This window comes from Myotis myotis, unplaced genomic scaffold, assembly GCF_014108235.1.
Source record: "Myotis myotis isolate mMyoMyo1 unplaced genomic scaffold, mMyoMyo1.p scaffold_m19_p_9, whole genome shotgun sequence".
Classification (NCBI taxonomy): Eukaryota; Metazoa; Chordata; class Mammalia; order Chiroptera; family Vespertilionidae; genus Myotis; species Myotis myotis.
The window spans coordinates 1,790,691-1,812,766 of NW_023416401.1; the positions used below are offsets into that span (position 1 = coordinate 1,790,691).

Consider the following 22,076-nt stretch of genomic DNA (forward strand, 5'->3'; position numbering starts at 1 on the left):
AGAGAGAGAAACATCAGTGATGAGAGAGAACTATTGATCGACTGCTTTTTGAGCCTGCAACCCAGGCATGTACCCTGACCAGGAATTGAACCATGACCCTTTGGTCATAGGTCAGTGCTCAACCACTGAACCATGCTGGCTGGGCTGGAAAGGCTATTTTAAAAAGTTAATTTATTTTGTTAGTAGCATATTCTTCTCTAAGATGTATTGAACAGAATTTTAATGGAGAACAATAACTTTGACAGTAAGAGCCTGGTTTGGCAGAATAAAAATTGATGTTCAGTATTCAAAAGTTTAAGACTGACATAATCATTTCATTTTGAAAAATAAAGTACTTTTCGTTTGAAATAAATTAAATCTTGGATATTGACAGACATAAATAAGTGGTGTCAGATTTCCTCAACTGAGAAGTTGATGTGCTTTTGGATTATTTTATGTTGTGAAGATAGGCAATGCAAAGTGTTTTATGTGACTAGCCACTGATCTCAGTGGTCGGTGTCCCCCCCTGCTTCTAGAAAAGTGTGAATGCCTTGCGCCAGCTCCTGCCCAGCCCGCAGAGCTTCATCCAGCAGTGCGCTCAGCAGGCCCCCGGGGAAGCCGTCGTTGCCGCCTGCGCCACTCCGGTGGCCGCTGTGGTGACAGCGGCCGACTCCTCTGTCCCGGCTGAACGGGCCACACCCCGAACGGCTTCCGTGCAAAGTCTGAGTTCCTTTGTTGGCCCTGGGGGAGCAAACGCTGGAGTGGTGACACTTCATTCTGTGGGTCCAGCTGCTGTAGCAGGAGGAGCAACAGCTGGAACTGTCGTGCTTCAGACGCCAAAACCGCTTGTGACCTCTGTACAGAGCACAGTGGCAGCAGTCTCGCTTCCACCCGAGAAGCCGGTAGTCTCCGGAGCAGGGGGGACACTGCCCCTCCCGTCAGTAACTCTGGGAGAACCTTCACCAGCTATTTGTCTTCCGTCTGTGAAAACTGTCGTTACTTCTGCTGGGACCACCTCTGAGAGCCCTGTCATGGGCACTCCGGTCCAGATCACACTCACACAGCCGGGACCCGTCCTTTCCCAGCCTGCTGCTCTCCCACAGGCAGTGAGAGTCAAGCAGCTGGTGAGTACCATTTCCTTCCTTCCTCTCTTCCTTACTTTGTAAATTTCAACCATTCAGAAAATTGGCAAGACTAGTAAAGTGAGCCCCTGTGATCCCTGGGCCCCGCTGGACCAGTTGTTAACGTTTTACCGCATTTGCTTTGTGCTCCCTCGCTCTGCTGGCACACTAACTACAAAACACACACACACGTGCACGTCATTTTTTCCTGAACCATTTGAGAGGCGGGAGTCATGACATTGCACCTCTGCACTGTGTACCCCTTAAGGAGAAGTCTCTTTGTTTTTTGTTTTTTCTAATCCTCACCTGAGGATACTTTTTCCATTGATTTTTAGAGAGAGTGGGGGCGGGGAGAGAAAGAGAGAGAGAGACATCGATGTGAGAGAGGCGCATTGATTGGTTGCCTCCTGCTCCTCCTGCTCTCTCTCTTTCTCTCTATAAATCTCTTACATATTTTCACTCATTATTTTCCTTTTTTTACAAATGTGCAGGAGAATGCTGCAATGCTGCCCCAAGTGTCATGGTCGTTATGATGAGCAATAATGGGGACCCAAGATTGTGTGTCCCAGCTCAAATTTGGTGATACATATAAATATCCCATATCATCATGTATTCTATGTGTGTGTGCGTGCACACACACACACACATGTATTTGAACTGACACCTTTGCCTCCTGCCATTGGCATGAACTTGACCCTGATTGGCCTGTGGGCCAGGCCACGCACCCCACCAGATGCAGGTTGCCACTGAGGCTCACCTTCCCAAGCTGGTTCTGTGCAAGGTATTACAATCAGCATCGGGTACCCCCAGGGGTCCCAGACTGCGAGAGAGCACAGGCTGGGCTAAGGGACATGGAGTCTATTCTCAGAATGATGGAAGTTGAATTATTCCAATTTTGTATTTTTTCTCTAGGGGCATTAGTTCCTATTTGGAGTTTCCTATGAGTTACTTTTATTTAGTGATTGATGCACACTAGATTTTATATTTTATTTACAATAAAAATTAAAATACAGAATAAATTGTACTCCCAAATTCTGTTCAGAAGTCTGTCTCCTGGCACATTTATATTAGCCATAAATGAACTTAAGGACTTAAAATAGTTCATTGCCAGTAGCTGGCTCAAATACATGGTGACTATTTTTCTTCTTTGAGGTAGGGAAAAAAAAAAGGAACTTCTATTGTACTTTTTTCCTTCTTTGAAGCTAAAAATAAGGCCCTGCTATTATTACCTTAACTTTGCTTCCTTTGTCCCCAACACTCACCCTTTGGATTTCTTGAACTGTTTTTTTTGGAGGATGCCTTTAGTATTGTCATTTTGCAGGTATTTTTTTAAAACTGGCCCATTAAAAGTCTATCTTTTGGAGATGTACTAGTATTTTGAAATACTTATCCTATATCAGGGGTGGGCAAACTTCTTGACTCGAGGGACACAATGGGTTCTTAAACTGGACCGGAGGGCCGGAACAAAAGCATGGATGGAGTGTTTGTGTGAACTAATATAAATTCAAAGTAAACATCATTACATAAAAGGGTACGGTCTTTTTTTTTTTTTTTTTTTTTAGTTTTATTCATTTCAAACGGGCCAGATCCGGCCCGTGGGCCATAGTTTGCCCACAGCTGTCCTATATCATAAAAGCCTAACATGCTAAGTGTCTGGTCGACTGGTCGGCTGTCCAACCAATTAAAGCATCAAAGTGTAATATGCTAATGATATGCTAAGGCTGCTCAACCGCTTGCTATGATGTGCACTGACCACCAGGGGGGCAGACGCTCCGACTGGTAGGTGAGGTTGCTGCTAGGGTCCGGCCAATAGGGACTGAACGAGATGGGCCAGACACAGTCTGGAGCCCTTCCGTGTTCCCTCCGCAGCTGGCCAGGCTCCCCTGCATCTCTCCCCTGCCCCGATCATGCACTGGTGGGGTCCCTCGGTCTGGCCTGTGCTCTCTCGCAATCCGGGACACCTCGGGGGATGTCGGAGAGCCGGTTTCAACCCGATCCCGCAGGCCAGGCCGAGGAACCCCCACTGGTGCACGAATTCATGCACTGGGCCTCTAGTAGATAGATAAACAATTATATCTGGGGGTGCTTTAAAATCATTGGGGATGGTAGTGAAGTGGGTGGAGATATACAGGAAACAGTGTTGGTAAAGAATTAATCATCGTTGAAGCTGGGTAATAATGGCATAGGTCAGTGATTGGCAAACTCATTAGTCAACAGCCAAATATCAACAGTACTTCTTCAAAATAGACTCGCCCAGGCCAAAAACGAACTTCTGCGCATGGGCCACGAAGTTTCAATCGCACTGTACGTGCACCCGCACGTGGTATTTTGTGGAAGAGCCACACTCAAGGGGTCAATGAGCCGCATGTGGCTCGCAAGCTGCAGTTTGCTGACCACGGGCATAGGTGGTTTCATCTTATTTCTTCTGCCTTTGTATATATTTGAAATTTTCCATGATAAAAGTTAAAAAATGAAAATATGGCACATATGGAGGTTTAAATTGGGCAATATGTAATGTAAATTTGAGCTCCACTCTAAGAAGCAATATAGTGTGTGAGATCGTCATGTTTTTCAGTTTTGAACAAGATAATTTTGCCACATACAGATTTAGATTTAAGTAGGCATTCTTGTGCTATGATCAGGTATATTTACCGCTGGGTGAGCACAGTTGGCTGTTCTCTTGTTATAACTGGAGCGGGTTTGCTTGAATGACTATAATGACGGTTCTCATTGTTTCAGGTAGTCCAGCAGCCTTCAGGGTGCATTTCCAGACAAGTGGGTATACTCCCCCCTTCCTCAGCACTGACGCTTCAGAAGAAGATGCCAGTGAGCACTGCAGCAACTTCCGGTCAGCCCCCTCCAGCCAGACTCTGACCCCTCACACTGGGTTTGAAACAGCACGGGGTTTTGTACTCTCTTTTAATGTTCTGTTTATTAAGAGACGAGCGATGTGGTCTTTTATGTGGGGACCGGAGAGAGAAGACTGAAAGATAACTGGTACCTCCTTGTACCTACAGAGCCACTTTCTAGGGGGATATGTTGTTTTAGAGTAAAAGAAGCAACTATTGACAGTATTTGTAATCAGATACATCAGTCCAGTAGTAAATAAGTACTTTTTAAAAAAAATATATTTTATTGATATTTTACAGAGAGGAAGGTAGAGGGATAGAGAGTTAGAAACATCGATGAGAGAGAAACATCGATCAGCTGCCTCTTGCACACCCCCTCTTGGGGATGTGCCCACAACCAAGGTACATGCCCTTGACCGGAATCGAACCCGGGACCCTTCAGTCCGCAGGCCAACGCTCTATCCACTGAGCCAAACTGGTTAGGGCAGTACTTTTTTGACTTAGAAAATTTTCTGTAGCCTTTTCTTTTTAAAATGTGCTTCTTTCTTTCTTTGTCAATTAGTCTTGCACATAAAATTTAGAGGTTTTATTTTTTAAAATCTACCATAGAAATGATATATCATTAACATGTTTCTGTCACTTTTTCTGCATACTATTTTTATAGTGCTGGTAATTCTGTAGATAATTTGAAGGCTGGAGGTCTTGATTTTAGTGAATGATTCCGCGTGCAGGCAATAAATTCATTGCCATGTTTGAATTTAAACATATTTTAGGGCAGTTTGAGGTTTTCTTTGATTATTCTTTGTTATTAAAAGCTGTTCTGAATTTTTCATCATGTAGCGTGATTGCCTATTTAAAAGCATACTTTTTTTCTTTGTTTTTGTAGCTTCCATTCTAAAGCAAACTACCCTGCCAGGAAATAAAATTCTGCCTCTTCAAGTATCTTCTATTCGGAAAGATAAAATAAAGGAGAATGGAGCGACGTCCTTGAGGTAAAGAAAATAAATAGTTAAAACTTGATTTGGATTAAGGAAGTAACTTTTTAAAAAAAGAAAAGAGATGACAGATAATACTTTTAATAATAAATATGTTTATGCATTTAAAAATATGGAACAGAACTTTGAGTATAATTTATAAACAATAAAGTGCTGATACCTTTTCGACAGTGTCTGTGCACGCGACACTGGAATGCACAGATTTTAAGTGTACATCTTAATGAATTTTGACAAACATATATACTGGGGTAATCATAATTCAGATCAAGATGCAGAACATATCCATCGCTTTTATGCTCCTTTAAAATCAATATCCCAATCCCTGCCTCCTACAGCCACTATTTTTATATCTATCACCATGGGTCATTTTTGTCTATTCTTAAACTTCACATAAATGAAAAATTACATTATCTGCTCTTTTGCATCTGAATTTTTTTATGCAGTATGTTTTTGAAGTTCATATCCTATGTCATTATGAATATTAGAAAATTGTTCTTTGCATTGGGGAGAAGTATTTGTTGTATGAATAAATCCTTTTTCTTGTTAATGAACATTGGGTTGTTTTCAGTTTTTAACAATTATATATGAAGCCACTATTAATATTTACGTACAGATTTTTGTAGGAACATAGTTTCTCATTTCTCTCTAGTAAATATGTGGGAGTATGATGGCTGGGTCATTACATACGTGTGTATTTAACTACAGAAGGTCCTGGATTTCTGGATTTACTACAATTCATCTTCATGATTTTTTGACTTTATAGTGGCTTGAAAACTATATGCATTCACTAGAAACAGTACTTTGAATCTTGAATTGCTACTGTTTCCTGGGCTAGTGCTTTACACCTCTCGCAGGGAGCGAGGCGGCAGCAGCGAGGTGATTTCGCCCAGCTGCAGGCTACTGGAAGTGTTCCGAGCGTGTAAGGTGCTGAGGCCAAGCTTGTAGCTTCAATAGGTTCGCTGTTTTCAATGCATTTACGACTTAAAATATATTCAAATTCCTGGGGCTTAAGTCCAGGAGCACCTGTACTTAAACTATCAAACTGTTTACCACAGGGACCATCCCATTTATATTCCCACCAGCAATAATGAGAGGCCAGTCGCTCTCCAAGTCAGATTATTTTAGGTTATTTATGTAGAGCAGTGTTCTCAACCTTGGCTGCACATTAGGATCACCTGGGAATCTTTTTGAAATACTGATCTCTGGGCCTCATCCTCTGGAAATTCTGTTTCTTTGTTACTAATGTTGTGGCCCCACCCCATCACAAAGAAACAGAATGTCCGGAGGATGAGGCCCAGAAATCAGGATTTTTAAAAGATTCCCAGGTGATCCTAATGTGCAGCCAAGGTTGAGAACCACTGGTGTAGATGATGTGATCAGGAGTAAGATTAGAATTTTGGGTTGCCTTTTTTCTCTCTCTTTTCAGCAGTTTAAAAATGTCTTTCTGGTGTTTTCTGCTATCCATGTATGTGTTCACTTTCACAGATAAAACATGTATAGAAAAGTTACCCTGCTTTTTTTAAAAAATATATATATTTCTTTATTGATTTCAGAGAGGAAGGGACAGGGAGAGAGAAACATCAGTGATAAGAGGGAATCATTGATTGGCTGCCTCCTGCACGCCCCCTACTGGGGAATCCAGTCTGCAACCCGGGCATGTGCCCTTGGCGGGAATTAAACCTGGGGCCTTTCATCCCACAGGCCGACGCTCTATCCATTGAGCTAAACTGGCTAGGGCGTTACCCTGCTTTAAACTACAGGGAAAGAGCAACACCTTTGGAACTCCAGTGACTTCAAACATTGGATGATCAAGTATTCAGTATTAAAAACTATTATGAAATGGTTAAAAATAAAATGTGGAATCACAAAAATGAGCAAGTAATAATCACCTATTAAGAAATGAATACAAACATTTGAAAAAGAGCCAAATAAGACCTTGAGAAGTGAAAAATGGAATTGTTGAATCTAAAACCTTATTGGCTAGTAAATTGGATGAACCCTGAGGGCCCAAGTCCAGTTTGCTTTACTGCAGGGAGGACTGATGGCAGTTTCTTGCAGCAAACAGGGGTGACTGTTGATTGGGACCACGTGAGCCTTTTTCTAGGGAACCTGACTTAGCCAGTTTCTCCACTGTGACAGGCCCAGCAGCTGGGGCTGCCTCAGGCATGCGCTCGGAGGCAGTTCTGCCTTTATAGCGTGCTCATTGCTTATTTTTACTGACACGCAACACTGGAATGAAAATGTCTTATGCTGGTCTCGTTGTAATGTGTAATTTCTCCTTCGTAAATCTAGTCACTTGCTGCCTGAGGCAAAAGTGTCACCATTCGTATTTTCATTGGGAAATTTCTAGCTTATTACTTTTGCTGAGCTCTTATTGTTTTTTAGATTCATATACTTCTGTGGGTGTGTAATTATTTGTTGTACACGGGAATATTTACTCTTTGGCTTAACTTGTCACTGTTTTCGTGTCTTTTGTTATATGAAGGTTTTGTCACAATATTTGATTCCTCTATGGCTTTTGAATTTGATCTGTTCTAAGAAATCCATCCCTATCCACAGCTCATAGTGATGTGACCCTATAATTTTTTCAAGATATCTGTACACACACACACACACCTCACATATGCACACATGCCCTTTTATCTTAAGTAATTCTTGATTTTTATCTTTGTAAATGTCTCATGCTATAAATTCTTTGTAACTGACTCAGTCATTTGCCATTTTTCAGCTTATGTTCTGAAATGTAAACTGTAGAATTTCATTTTAATTCTATGTTTTTGTTTTATGTCTATGTTAATATTTTTGCATTTTCAATTATTACCACTTCAGTATTTGTTTTTATATCTGATAGAGCGTGTTTTTTTGCTTTATCCCTTCTTAAATCAAAGATACCTTGATTTTCCTTGTTATTTTTCTATTGCACATGAATTTTAGAAACATGACAGTTCTATGAAAATTTTGTATTGAGATGATGTGATTACTTACATTAATTTGGGGGAGAATTGACTATTTTATGAATTCTAATTATAAATGTTAGACTCCAGTGAGGTTGTAGATAACAGAAAAACTAAAAAGCAGTGGCATAAGCAGGACAGAAGATAGTCTCTCAGTCGGGTAGGGGGGAGGTAGGGAGACTGTTGTGTGTGTAATGGCTCGGGGATCCTAGTTTGCATTCGCTCTGTTCTTCAGCATACTAGTTGTGTCCCGCACACATGTCAGATGTGATAGGCCCTGGACTCTGTCTCCCGTCTTCATGTGGCCTGGGCCTTCGTAGTACAGTTTTAACGCTGATATCTTTGCTTTTTGCACTGAGCTACAGTTTTCCTTTATATAATGCTTTCCAGTAATTTGAGTCATGTGGTTGTATACACAGCTTAGAGCAGTGATGGTGAACCTATGACATGTGTGTCAGAGCTGACACGCGAACTCATTTTTTTGGTTGATTTTTCTTTGTTAAATGGCATTTAAATATATAAAATAAATATCAAAAATAGAAGTCTTTGTTTTATTATGGTTGCAAATATCAAAAAATTTCTATATGTGACACGGCACCAGAGTTAAGTTAGGGTTTTTCAAAATGCTGACACGCCGAGCTCACAAGTCGCCATCACTGGACTAGAGTGATGTCTTTTTATTTAAGTTTGCTTCCTTGGATATGTAACATCAATATCACTTCAGTTATTGTTGAAATGTTGACTCTTGTTAGTAAGGAGGAAGTATTCTTGTGGCATTAACTCTTGTCTTGACTTAACTGCATGAGGTGTAATAACAGTGATATCTGCCTACATTTTCAAAACTACTTGCTTAACTGAAAATGTTTTGGTTTGTGATTTTTCTCCTTAGAAAATCCTGTTTTCTATTCTGCTCAGTATACCCGAATGAGTAGTGGTAGCACTATCCTTCTTAAACACCTGAGGGTGCCAGAGATTCATGTTTCACTCACTACTTCAGCATTCGAAGTGACAAACATTATACGTCCTCTGCATGTTTGTACAGTTAGGCCTGTTTAAACTGACTGGCTATTGGATGATAATTAGGAATTATTGTTGATTTTTAGAAAATGTAATAATGCTTTATGGTTAAGTATTTTTAGAGTCTTTATATTTTAGAGAAAAGTAATAAAATGCTTGTGGATGAATAATGCATATATATTACTTCTGTTAGTGGAGGTCTTTGAACAGCTAGGAATTTAATGTGATTTTTGAAACTTTTCTTTAAAAGCCACTTTGAGAAAATAATATAGGATGGTTACATGTTATTTGCATAGATAGTATTACTCCAACTTTAATGTCCATTTTTTCATATTGCAGGAATCAGATTCTCTAGTGTAGACTAACCATATGTTCTACCTTGCTTCAAATGTAATTCATTGTTTTGCTGTTGTATGATTGATAGTGTGTTTTAACCTTTTGGTTTCAGAATAGCTAGTCAAGAAAGCCTCTTCTCCAGGGTCTGATATAGGTACAGACTTTTGAGGACTGAGTCATTTCTGCTGCCCCTCAGTGGACAGGGGAGTGCACTGGGGAACGTGGTGGGCTTTTAATCATCTTGGGTGAAAACAAGTCTGTCTTTCCTTGTGTAGGGGTTTGTGGATAAGGTCGTGTAAATTCCAATTCCTCTTGCTGCATCTCCTTTACTAAACCAAGAGCAGGGGAGATGGGCGCTAGAAGACAAAGTTGCTTCTGGTTTATTTTTCTGATGGTATATGTACACAATGGGTAGAGTTACCAATTCATTTGAAAGGCTTACGGGGAAGGACACCATTCTTCAGTTCTCTTGCTCTGGGGAACTGAGTAAAGTGTCTTTTGAGGTCTCTTAGATCATTCATACATATAAACACCACCACTGCCTCTACCTCAAAGCTGGATCTTCCTCTTTCCTATTAGGGATGAAGATGACATCAACGATGTGACTTTCATGGCTGGGGTCAACCTCAATGAGGAAAATGCCCGCATCTTAGCAACAAACTCTGAACTGGTTGGCACGCTCATTCAGTCGTGTGAAGATGAGCCATTTCTCTTCATTGGCGCTCTACAGAGGAGAATTTTAGACATTGGTAAGTGCCTGCTTACGATGTTGACCTGATAGGACTGCTTGTTCCAGGGACAGTGATACCAGGAAATGGCCTTGGTTGGTCTTCCTGGAACTCTGAGGCTTACATAGATTTCATGAGTGCTATAGAAAGAAGTATTTTATTTTAAAAATAGAAGCTAATATTGTATTCATATTTCTTTTTTTAAAATATATTTTATTGATATTTTACAGAGAGGAAGGGAGAGAGATAGAGAGTTAGAAACATCGATGAGAGAGAAACATCGATCAGCTGCCTTCTGCACACCTCCTACTGGGGATGTGCCCGCAACTGAGGTACATGCCCTTGACCGGAATCGAACCTGGGACCCTTCAGTCCACAGGCTCACGCTCTATCCACTGAGCCAAACCGGTTTCAGCTTATTCATATTTCTTAATATTTTTATATAAATATCTATATACTAGAGGCCCGATGCATGAAATTTGTGCAAGAGTAGGCCCTCGCAGCCCCGGCTTCATCCGGAAGGTTGTCTAGACAGCCATTCTGCTGTTCGGCTCTTCAGTCAATTTGCATATTACGTTTTTATAGATATAGAAACCTAAGCGACTGGCCAACCATCTGGTAACTATGACACACGCTGACCACCAGGGGGCGGACGTTCCACGCAGGAGTGGAAACCACAGGCATGGAAACATGAAACAGACTGATGAATCTCAGAGGGAATGGGGGAGGGCGGGAAGAGATTAACCAAAGATCTATGCATGCTAGAGGCCCGGTGCATGGTGGAGTCCCCCGGTGCCCTGCAGGGATCGTGCCAAAACTGTCTCTGTGACATCCCCTGAAGGGCCTGGGGTTGCGAGAGGGTGCAGGCCAGGCCGAAGGACACCACTGCCATGAATCCGTGCACCGGGCCTCTAGTGTGCATATAATATACTTTCTTTCTGTCCTTCCTTCATTGGTCTTTAGGCCTATATGCGTACACATGTACACTTAGGTTACAAGTTTGTGTTTATGAAAGAAATAGCAATTGAGAGTGATTCCCCTTTTTCTTATCTTCAGCCCTGAAATGCAAACCCTCCCTTGCTTTAAAAGAACTAATTTAGAATCTTAGGGTTCTTTCTAGGCCCAGTAGGTTGTTAGGTGGCTACATTACGTGAAAGGAAATTAAAGAGAACGTAGCTTTTTTTTCTGGAGTGAAAAAGCTTTTCTGTTGTTTAATAACAAACTTGTGTTCATGTGAAAGGCTGCAGTCTCCTCAGATTAACTGGGAAAAGAGACAGACTGGCGAGGTATTGTGCAAGTGACGCACCTGTTCCTTGCGTGCTGACCCCGGGGCTTGCTGGAGCGCAGGTCTCCTTCACCCGCGTCGAATTTGGGGCCAGTACCAGTGCCTTTGAGCAGGGATCTTCCCATTTTATATTGAAGGTCGAACAGAAATAGGAAGATTTCTGATTTTTTATATCCCCCCGGTCTATTTAAGGACTACAAAGTGCATCACTCTCACGTATTTTACTTTACAAAATACTCAATAAAGCCATGTTTGAGCGCCTACTCTATGCTATTACTACTTTTTTTAATATAAATATATATATTTTATTGATTTTCTACAGAGAGGAAGGGAGAGAGATAGAGAGTTAGAAACATCGATGAGAGAGAAACATCGATCAGCCGCCTCCTGCACATCTCCCACTGGGGATGTGCCCGCAACCCAGGTACATGCCCCTGACCGGAATCGAGCCTGGGACCCCTCAGTCCGCAGGCCGACGCTCTATCCACTGAGCCAAACCGGTTTCGGCGCTATTACTACTTTTTACCTCTGATTTAAGTTGAGTACATATCATCTTTCTTTCATCATGCAAAGCTAGCATTTGCAAGTAGTCTGAAGGATAGGAGTTCAGAAGAGTTGACTGTTTGTTTTCTGTTTGCTTGTGTGTTGTTTGACTTCTCTCCCTCTCTCTCTCCAAGTTTCCTTCTGTCCATATGCATTCTGTACTGCACAGGAGCCAGCTCTTTAATTTTGGAACAAGCCCAAGCACTATATTTTTCTGTGACAGCTTGGGAAATTTCCTGATACTTGAACTCCTGGTATTTGTAGCCATATAATTATCTGAAGCTTTGGTAGCATGTCAGTAGGTAATTTTGTCAGTTCCTTGCCCCTCTTACATATTTTATTTCTAGCTTGATTTGAACATTGATTATATGGTAGGAAAATTTTCAGCACTGGAAGAGCATTTTTTAATCTTTTTGGACAGGAATGGGCGATTGTTTTTTGCAAGGGCCAGATAATAAATATTTGCCACTTTGTTAGCCATGTGGTCCGTGTCCCAGCTGCTCCCCTCTGCTGTTATTACACAAGCAGCTTACACAGTGTATAAGCAATAGGCACAATTGTATTCCCATCATATTGTGTAAACAAACTGAATAGAGACCACATTCAGTTTGCAGCCTCAGTTTTCAAGGAAAATTCTGGGGACAACTATTGGTATTTTCAGTTCTTGATGAAACACAAACTGTCATTTAACAGGATGAGAAATTGCAAAACTTCTTACTTCTGAATTTTCCTAAGCTTGAAAAAAATTGACCATAGAGTGGATGGAGTTATGTTATTTTGGGGAATGTTTTCCATTTCTAGTAAAATTTCCTTTTTACTGAACAGGTTAAAAACTCTAAGATCATTCCTTAGTAACAGAAAATATAAATTTACCCCTAAAATTTTGGAAGAAGATTTTTCTACTTAAATATGTTAGAGTAAGCATGCCAGTGTTTTCTCTGCTTGGTATTTACGTAAACTAACTCACACAGACCTCTGTAAATCACCTAGCAAGTTTGCAAACACCAACTAGATCTCCTAATCAGTTATGTGGACTTTAACAAAGTATTTTATTTCACAGTGGGGATTTTTCTTACAGTATTAACTTTGTCATTTTTAAAATAGGTTTAGTGAAGATATTTAAACATTTGATTGTTCATGAAATCCTGATATTGTTTACAAATCCAGCCCTGTTTATTTTTAATATTTGAAAAGTGTATCTTTCCATAGGATGACTGACTGTTTTGTAAATACATGTAAAATTTTCAAAGATCCCCTTCTAAACTAAATATTTTAAAATGTTCATTGTCTTAGTTTAAGCCTGAGCTGGCATGTCACTCCCTGTCCTCCGTGTGAAGTCCCGTCCCTGCTGCAGAATTCCCGCTGCCTGTTAATGCTGATGCTGTTGGTGGACTTGACTTTGTGCTGTGGTTTCCCCTCTTGAGTCTAAAGTCGGTGATGAATTCAGTGTGTTAGAAGCAGTAACGCACATTTTGAAGGTTTGGCGTAGGAGAAGCTGGATCATTTTTTTTGATCAGTACAAAAGTTTATTTAACAAAAGTTGAATGTGAAAATGGACAGGACTCTGTTGTAGTAAAGCAGGTGCTGTGGAGAGGGAACATGTGGAAGCAGTTGATTTCTCTGGTGACTACAGCCATTCTTTTTTTTTTTTTTTAATCTTTATTGTTCGGATTATTACAGATGTTCCTCTTTCCCCCCCATAGCTCCCTTACAGCCATTCTTTATGCTCGTTCCAAGGGTTCTATCATGATGGCGCTATTTCCTCGTATCACCACCACTCCAGTATTGTTCTTTGCCCACCAGTTGCCTCTCCACACGTATCCATCACAAGATTCATACAGGGATCAGATCCCGCAGTATTCCTTGGACATGTCTGCGACCCTTTAATTTCCGTGGTAACTTCTCCTCCATAAATTTCTTTAACTCGGGAGGGTAAGCTTTGCCCATGGTGCCCAAGCGAGCTCAGAGGCGCCTCCAGACGGAATTCGTGGCCTTTGGTGCTCCCGCTGGATAATTTTTTAAATCTTCCTATCTGGTTTATTATAGTCCACATTTTGAATTAAAGTTTAACACTGATTATGGAATAATGTCAAAGAATGCTGTTAAGATTTGTTGGCTTTTAATTAAAGTTTGTTTTTACTATACTCATTCACACTATTTCAGATAGAGTGCAAAATCAAATTAATATTTTAAAATTTCTGTGTATAGGCATATGTTAAAAACAAACACAACAGCCCTGGCTGGTTTGGCTCAGTGGTTGGAGTTTTGCCCTAAGACTGAAGGGCCATGGGTTCGAGTACTACCTCTGTTGCAAGCTCCATCCCCAGCCTAGTTTGGGGTGTGTGCAGGAGGCAATCAATTGATGTCTCTCTCTCTCTCTTTCTCTCTCTCTCCCTCTCCTCCTCCTCCTCCTCCTCCTCCTCCTCCTCCTCCTCCTCCTCCTCCTCCTCCCTTCCACTCTCTCTAAAAATCAATGAGGAAAAAAATATCCTTGGGTGAGGATTAAAAAACAAACACAGCAACACTATTAAAAGCTCATTTAAATTCCACTACCTAATTACTTATATCTTTAGATTTAGGTCTCTGTTGATAGGTGGTTTCACCAAGCTGGAGAATTACTATTTAAATAGTGATAAGGTTGACTTGTAAATGAACTTCTGCCTTTGGGTATGTTTTCCTAAGAGTTTCTTTCCAGTTAGTAAGAGGAAGAGTGAAAGTCTGGTTTCAGAGTAGGAAAGAGAGACAGTGAAAGAGAAGTGATTCAAATGGATGGATGGAATGAGGAGTCTTTGAACCCATTTTGAATGTCAGCAGATTGGTAATGGATAAAAGGAGTATAGGTATGTCTGTAGACAAGGCATTAACAGAAATTCACAATCTGAATTCATTGAAATGCCAGAAATTGTTAGCAGTGTCAAGTAGGATTAAGTGTAATGTTCTATTTTTTTCATTACTAAAATTAACAGAATACAGCACTGATTTGTGCAGTTACCATTTTTCTCCCTGAATGCTAGGCTTGATTTGTGTTCTTATTAACTTTGTCCTATAAATGACCTTGCAAGGAGAGTGATCCTAGAGGCTCAGCGAAACAATGTCTATATTTTCTGAGGCTTCAGGCTAGGTTTTATTAATATAATGTCTAAGATCTTTGAAGTTGTGACTTTACCAGGAAAATCATAATCTCCAAACCTTTATTCATAATGGGTCTGACTTCCAGGGGGAACAGAATACCTGCTGTGCTAATTATTTCCATTATCAGCCTCCACCAAAACACATCCTGGGTTCCTCTGCTTGCACAGGTAGAAAGCATGACATCACGGAACTGAGCTCCGAGGCCGTGAGTTTGATCTCCCAGGCAACACAGGAGCGACTGCGCGGCCTCCTGGAAAAGCTGACGACCATTGCTCGGCATCGAATGACAGCCTACAAGGTAAAGGACTCGCTCGCTCGAGCAGCCGAGGCTCTTCTGGCCTCTTTGTCATGCTCACAGTCGTTTTTTTTGGTATGGATTTGTATTCTAAGTATATTTGTAAAGAAAATGATTGAGACATACTTTATGTTGGTAGAAAATTAAAATCACATTCCTAATTTGCCTTCCTTAATTCACTTACGTGACAAACAAAGTTTAAAATGGAGTTTAAAATGGTGTCCAGAGCTTCAGTGCCCGTGTAAGTTGGCATAGGCATCTGCTCTGGCCCAGGCTTCTCCTCCTCAGCTTGTGAGGGGCAGATGTGTTAGAACGGAGCACTGTGTGGCTCCGCCCTCGTCAGGGGTCTGTGCTCTGCTCACACCCCGTTCCCCTCAGGCAGTCACATCATTGCCTCGGTGCTGATCCTGGTGCCACTCGTTCTCGTCTTGACTGCTTTCACACCGAAAACAGCTGAGGACAAGGATAGCCTGTCTGCCCCTAATGGTGTGAACCACATCACTGGCCACCGTCAGGATGAAAGCCCTTGATTGATTTGAATGACGGTACTCGGGGAGAGGTGAGGGGTGAAAAGAAAAAGGATAAAGATCACGCTTTCCCCCAATGTCAAGAATGTTTACACCTTGGTTTTATACAACATGGGGTGTGGGTAGCCTCATGTGGTTTTGAGTTTGCAAGAATGGTCATGCGATGCTGTCCTCGCCTTAGGTTCAAAGACGCCAGGGCGGCATTGGCCCCTGGCACATCCCTGGAGGAATCGTCGTATTTTCTCTCCTTTCTGCTTCATTTAGAACCTTGGAAGGGCTATTTATATAGTTGCTGAGGTCCTCACTTGTATAAATCCTTGTCAGAATTTGTTGGACTGACTTAAAAATATGTGATGAGAAGAAGAAAAAGCTTTAAAAAACCCAATATCAGTATTTCTTGGGTATGTTTCTAGACTTTGTTTCTTCTAGGGCATATAATTATTCATAGCATTCTCTTATCATCCTTTTTATTTCTGTAAGATCAGTATTGATCTGCCCTAACTGGTTTAGCTTAGTGAATAGAGCGTCGGCCTGCAGACTGAAGGGACCCAGGTTCAATTCCGGTCAAGGGCATGTACCTTGGTTGCGAGCACATTCCCAGTGGGGGGTGTGCAGGAGGCAGCTGATCGATGTTTCTCTCTCATCGATGTTTCTAACTCTCTATCCCTCTCCCTTCTTCTCTATAAAAAATCAATAAAATATATTTTAAAAAGAAAAGATCAGTAATGATCCTACTTTAATTTTTATTTTAGTTCTTTAAGCGGTAAAAGCAAATTACTGATATATAAGATTTCCCTTTTTAAATGTAGGCATTTACTGCTCTAAATTTCCCTCAGAGCAGTGCTTTCACTACATAAATAAGTTTTGATACATTGTGTTTTTGTTTTCATTCCTCTTTATTTTCTAATTTCCCTTGAGATTTCTTTGATTCATTCATTGGTTGATTAAGAGTGGCAATTTTTCACAGGTGTTTTAGAGTTTGTTGTTTAATTTCCACATTTTTGTGAAATTTCCATTTTCCTTCGTATTCTTGATTTCCAGCTTCATTTTACTGTGGTCAGAGAAGATTCTTTGTGTGATTTAATCATTTTAAATTTATTGAGACTTATTTTGTGGCCTTGCTTATGGTCTCTCTTGGAGAACGTTCCATGTGCCCTTGAGAAAAATATAGATTCTGCTGTTGCTGGGTGGAGTGTTTGTGTGTGTCTGCTAGATCTAGTTCATTGTGTCATGTTCTCCATTTCCTTATTTGTCTTATGTCTAGATATTCTACCCATTATTCAAAGGGATCAATTGAAGAATTCAGGTATTATTATTGAACTATATCACTTTTTAGTTCTGTCAATGTTTGCTTCATATATTTGGCCACTTTAATTTGTATATCTTCTTTTTGAATCCTCACCTGAAGATATTTTTTCCATTGATTTTTTTTTTTTTTTTAGAGATAGTGGACGGGAAGGAAAAGAGGGGGAGAGAGAAGACACACACACACACACACACACACACACACACACACACACCCCAATTGGTTGTCTCCTGTATGCACCCCGACTGGGATCTGGGGTCAAACCTGCAATCCAGGTATGTGCCCTTGATCGGAATCGAACCTATGACCCTTCAGGGCAAAGGCCCTGGTGTGTATGTTTTCTTGATGAATGGACTCTTTTGTCATTATATGTAGTAGCTTATCTCTTTTAACCATTTTTGACTGAAAGTCTATCTTGCCTGATATTAATATAACCACTCCTGTTTTCTTTTGGTTGTTTTTCACATGGAATATCTTTTTTCATCTTTCACTTTCAACCTTTTATGTGCTTTCATCTAAAGTGAATCTCTTATAGATAGCATATAGTTGGATTATGTTTTTTTATCCATTCTGCCAGCCTCTACCTTTTGATTGGCTAGTTTAATCCATTTACATTTAAAGTAATTACTGATAAGGAAGAACTGCTATTTCACTATTTTCTGTCTCATTTCCTCTGTTACTGCCTTTTTTGTGTGTTTAATTGATCTATTGTTTGTGTACTTCTCATTCCCTGTATGTGTGTGTGTGTGTGTGTGTGTATGTGTATTTTATAACTATAATTTTCTTTTTCATCCTCACCTGAGGATATGTTTGATTTTAGAGTGAGAGGAAGGGAGAGAGAGTGAGAGAGAGAAAAGGAACACTGATGAGAAAGAGAAACATTGACCAGCTGCCTCCTGCACATGCGCTGACTGAAACCTGACTAGGAATAAAACCCACAGCCTTTCAGTTTACGGGACAATGTTCCAAACCATTGAGCCACACCAGCTAGAGGGTGTCTGTGTGTGTATTTTTTTAAATAAATATATTTTATTTTATTTTATTTTTTTACAGAGAGTAAGGGAGAGGGATAGAGAGTTAGAAACATTGATGAGAGAAAAACATCGATCAGCTGCCTCCTGCACACCCCCTACTGAGTATGTGCCTGCAACCAGGGTACATGCCCTTGACAGGAATCGAACTTGGGACTGAGCCAAACCAGTTAGGGCTGTGGATATATTTTTAACAATCCTCGCTCAAGAAGTGAGGATATTTTTCCCATTGATTTTTTTTTTTTTTGAGTGGAAGGGAGGGGGGGCATATGAAAGAGGAGAGAGAGACATCCATTGGTTGCCTCTTGCATGAGCCCCAGCTGAGGTTGCAACCCTACCCTTGACTGAATAGAACCCAGTGACCCTCCAGGGGGCTGGCTGACACTCTTAACCACTGAGCCAGGGCTGCATATATTTAGAATCATAACTTTTCAAACTTGGATTCTCCCCTATTCCTGCCTCCATCACCCTGTTGGTTCAGAGGTACATAGTGCACTTTTGCTTACGATGGGCAGTTTCTATACAAAATGTAACATGTACAGTTTAGTGTGGAATAGAATTTTCCAGGTAGAGCTGACTATTCTGACTTGTCTGCAGAGCTCTATTGTGTACAGCCTTCAGATGGAATTCTTCTGTTGTATGTCAGTAGCGTGTGTTCCACGGATTTGGTTACTTACCCTTTACAAAATGATAGTTTCTGCCTCATCTGGACCCTCCCTGAATAACTTAGCGTGAAGCTCATACCTTCTTAGCTTTCTGTGTCTACTGCCTGTCCTGAGTGATTTTCCCCCCACCTTCCTCCACACTCGCTCCTTAATACAGTCAGTGCCCCTGTCTGAATTTGTACGCATGGAAAGGCAGCCACATTATCCTTTAAAGAGAAACGATCATCATTTAATTATATTTGGGTCTACTGCAAGATTATTTTGGCCTGGCAGGGATGGTTCAGTGGTTGAGCATCGTCCCACGCACTAGGACAGTGATGGCGAACCTATGACACGCGAACTCATTTTTTTGGTTGATTTTTCTTTGTTAAATGGCATTTAAGTATATAAAATAAATATCAAAAATATAAGTCTTTGTTTTACTATGTTTGCAAATACAAAAAAAATTTCTATATGTGACACGGCACCAGAATTAAGTTAGGGTTTTTCAAAATGCTGGCACGCCGAGCTCAAAAGGTTCGCCATCACTGCACTAGGAGGTCACGGTTCGATTCTCGTCAGGGCACTGCCTGGGTTGTGAGCTGGATCCCCAGTAGGGGGCGTGCAGGAGGCAGCCTGTCAATCAATGTTTCTCTCTCATCTATGTTTCTATCTCTTTCCCTCTCTCTGAAATCAATAAAAACATTTTCAAAACTTATACTTATTTTAAGACTTTGATTGTAATAATCTTTGTGTCAGAGCATTGGCCCTGTCTTTATATTTCAGTTCGTCCCTGAAAGGATATATTTTTTTATCTGTACAGTGTGGGAAATTTTACTCCATGAACTTTTTTTTCAGCACAGCAGTTTTCATATCTTTATTTGAAAAGAGCATAAAATAGAATTTGATAGCACATGGTGGAGACTCATTTACTCTAATGCAAATCATTATTTATCTAAAAAGAAATATTTCAGGAAACTCCATACTGTTCTCCACAGTGGCTGCACCAGTCTGCATTCCCACCCGCAGTGCACGAGTGTTCCTTTTTCTCCGCATCCTTGCCAGCACTTGTAGTTTGTTGATTTGTTGATGGCAGCCATTCTGACAGGTGTGAGATGGTACCTCATTGTCGTTTTGATTTGCACCTCTCGGATGATGAGTGACTTGGAGCATGTTTTCATATGTCTCTTGGCCTTCTGTATGTCCTTACTCCATGAATTTCACAAAAGCTAGCTACTTTTTTAAAAAAATATATGTTTTATTGATTTTTTACAGAGAGGAAGGGAGAGAGATAGAGAGTTTAGAAACATCGATGAGAGAGAAACACCGATCAGCTGCCTCCTGCACACTCCCCACTGGGGATGTGCCCGCAACCAAGGTACATGCCCTTGACCGGAATCGAACCTGGGACCTTTGAGTCCGCAGGCCGACAATCTATCCGCTGAGCCAAACCGGTTAGGGCGAGCTACTTTTATTAAAAGCAAAATTCCCCCCCCCCCCCTCATTTCAAATCCATCTGCTTTTGATAACCTTTCGCCTGGTGAGATATAATTCTCTAATCAATCACAGTCCATAGACTGAGATTTCAGTGAGGAAGTAGAAAGTGGTGTCCGGTACAAAGCTTTTGATCTGTCTGCCAGGTGTTTTCCTGAGGAAGAAAGATGACAACTCGCATGTCCGCAGCTGTAAGGGGGCTTCCGTGCTTCCAGTTGAAAGGAACTGTAGTCTTCCCTTAGCTGGGATTCACTGACGATGTTAGCATTTGGTCTAGGTCAGTGGTTCCCAACCTTCTTTTGGCCACGCCACACCTAAGCATCTCTAAAACCCTGATGTTCCCTCTTACTCCCCCCGTGACATGAAATTCTTATTATTCAAAAAGTGAGCTCCTATTCACATGGAGGAAGCCTAAAAGGCCATTGACTTGGTCTAAACAATTTTCCAAAGAACATGGAATCCATGAAAGAGAAAAAGAAAAGAACAAAAGGACAGTTGCAGTGCTGAGGAAGACATTACTAGGAAATGGTTAAAAGAATAATAATACATGAATTGATATGAAAAATAGCAAATAAAGTTTCAAAACAGAACTGAAATGCATAGATATGTTTATATACTGTATATTAGACCCCTAGAACCATAAGAAATACAAAATATTCACTGTTAATAATTCATTCTTGGATTGCCCCCCTTAAAAATTACATTGCCTCCCAGTGGGGCATGTGCCCCACGTTGGGAACCACTGGTCTAGGTCCTTGTATTTTTATTGTTAAACCATACCTTGTGGTGCATGAAATCTTCAGTTAGGCCACTGGGTAGGCAGGAAGGAACAGGATGAGATGGGGGTACTGTCACGGAAATAAGGTCAGGTACTCAGTAGGAGAGGAGAACGTACTCACTTGTTTTGTATGTGGAAGAGAATAGTAAGGGTGCATTCATGAAGCCGGAGGTGGCTTTATAAAGTTGGGGGAGAAGAGGAACCTCAGCGTGGGAGTGAGGTTGGGTTAAAGTTTAGAAAGTCTATGTCCCTTTTTAATTTACTGTTTGTTGTCTTTGTAAACTATCTCCAGTTTAGCTGAACACAGAAATTGTAAAGATGAAGTATTTAAGAAACCACTGGTTATTATGTTTATATCTCTATGGTTGGCCTATAATGTATTCCATATTCTATCTTGTCTTATTTAACTTAGAAAGCAATTGAGAATTCTTTTTGTTATTATATGTGAAGTAAAATAAGTAGCACTAATACAGCTTTGTTCTTTATACTATGCAATACTCTGTGATCTAGTGCAATACCAACAATAAAATTTAATTTAAAAAGAATCTTGGGCCAAAACCGGTTTCGCTCAGTGGATAGAGCGTCGGCCTGCCGATTGAAAGGTCCCAGGTTCGATTCCGGTCAAGGGCATGTAACTGGGTTGCAGGCACATCCCCAGTGGGAGATGTGCAGGAGGCAGCTGATTCATGTTTTTCTCTCATCGATGTTTCTAACTCTCTCCCTTCCTCTCTGTAAAAAATCAATAAAACATATTTAAAAAAAAATAAAATAAAAAGAATCTTGGACATAGGAAATCTTTCAGTGCCAGTTTATTGGATCAGCCATAAGCATGGGGTAAAACAAAGCTGGGAGTGGTGCTGTACCCATGGTTTACAAGCCAGACTGGCTGTTGGACTGAATGTTTTCCAGTTACACAGTCTCCTTGGTCCCTCTCCTGTAGCTTGATGTCTGAATCATTAGGTGAATGGAGGCAAGGTGTCTCACATATTGATGGGAAATTGCCCTCCACCACAAGTATGCACACTCATCCATGCATTAGAGGGGAGGGGTAGGTCGTCGGAT

General features: G+C 40.8%; 1 protein-coding gene and 1 pseudogene across 2 annotated transcripts in view; one reads left to right on the top strand and one right to left on the bottom strand.

Moving 5' to 3' along the window:
• Positions 1-22,076, top strand: part of TAF4B (TATA-box binding protein associated factor 4b) — a 58,402-nt gene that overhangs the window by 12,997 nt on the left and 23,329 nt on the right. The window contains exons 7-11 of one of the 2 annotated variants that reach the window (XM_036322292.1): positions 516-1,103; positions 3,840-3,948; positions 4,836-4,941; positions 9,831-10,000; positions 15,107-15,237. In XM_036322292.1, the coding sequence (XP_036178185.1) occupies positions 516-1,103; positions 3,840-3,948; positions 4,836-4,941; positions 9,831-10,000; positions 15,107-15,237 (1,104 nt within the window). The remainder of the gene's footprint in view (positions 1-515; positions 1,104-3,839; positions 3,949-4,835; positions 4,942-9,830; positions 10,001-15,106; positions 15,238-22,076) is intronic. The other variant, XM_036322293.1, reaches the window with a different exon arrangement.
• LOC118662720 lies at positions 13,529-13,754 on the bottom strand (annotated as a pseudogene).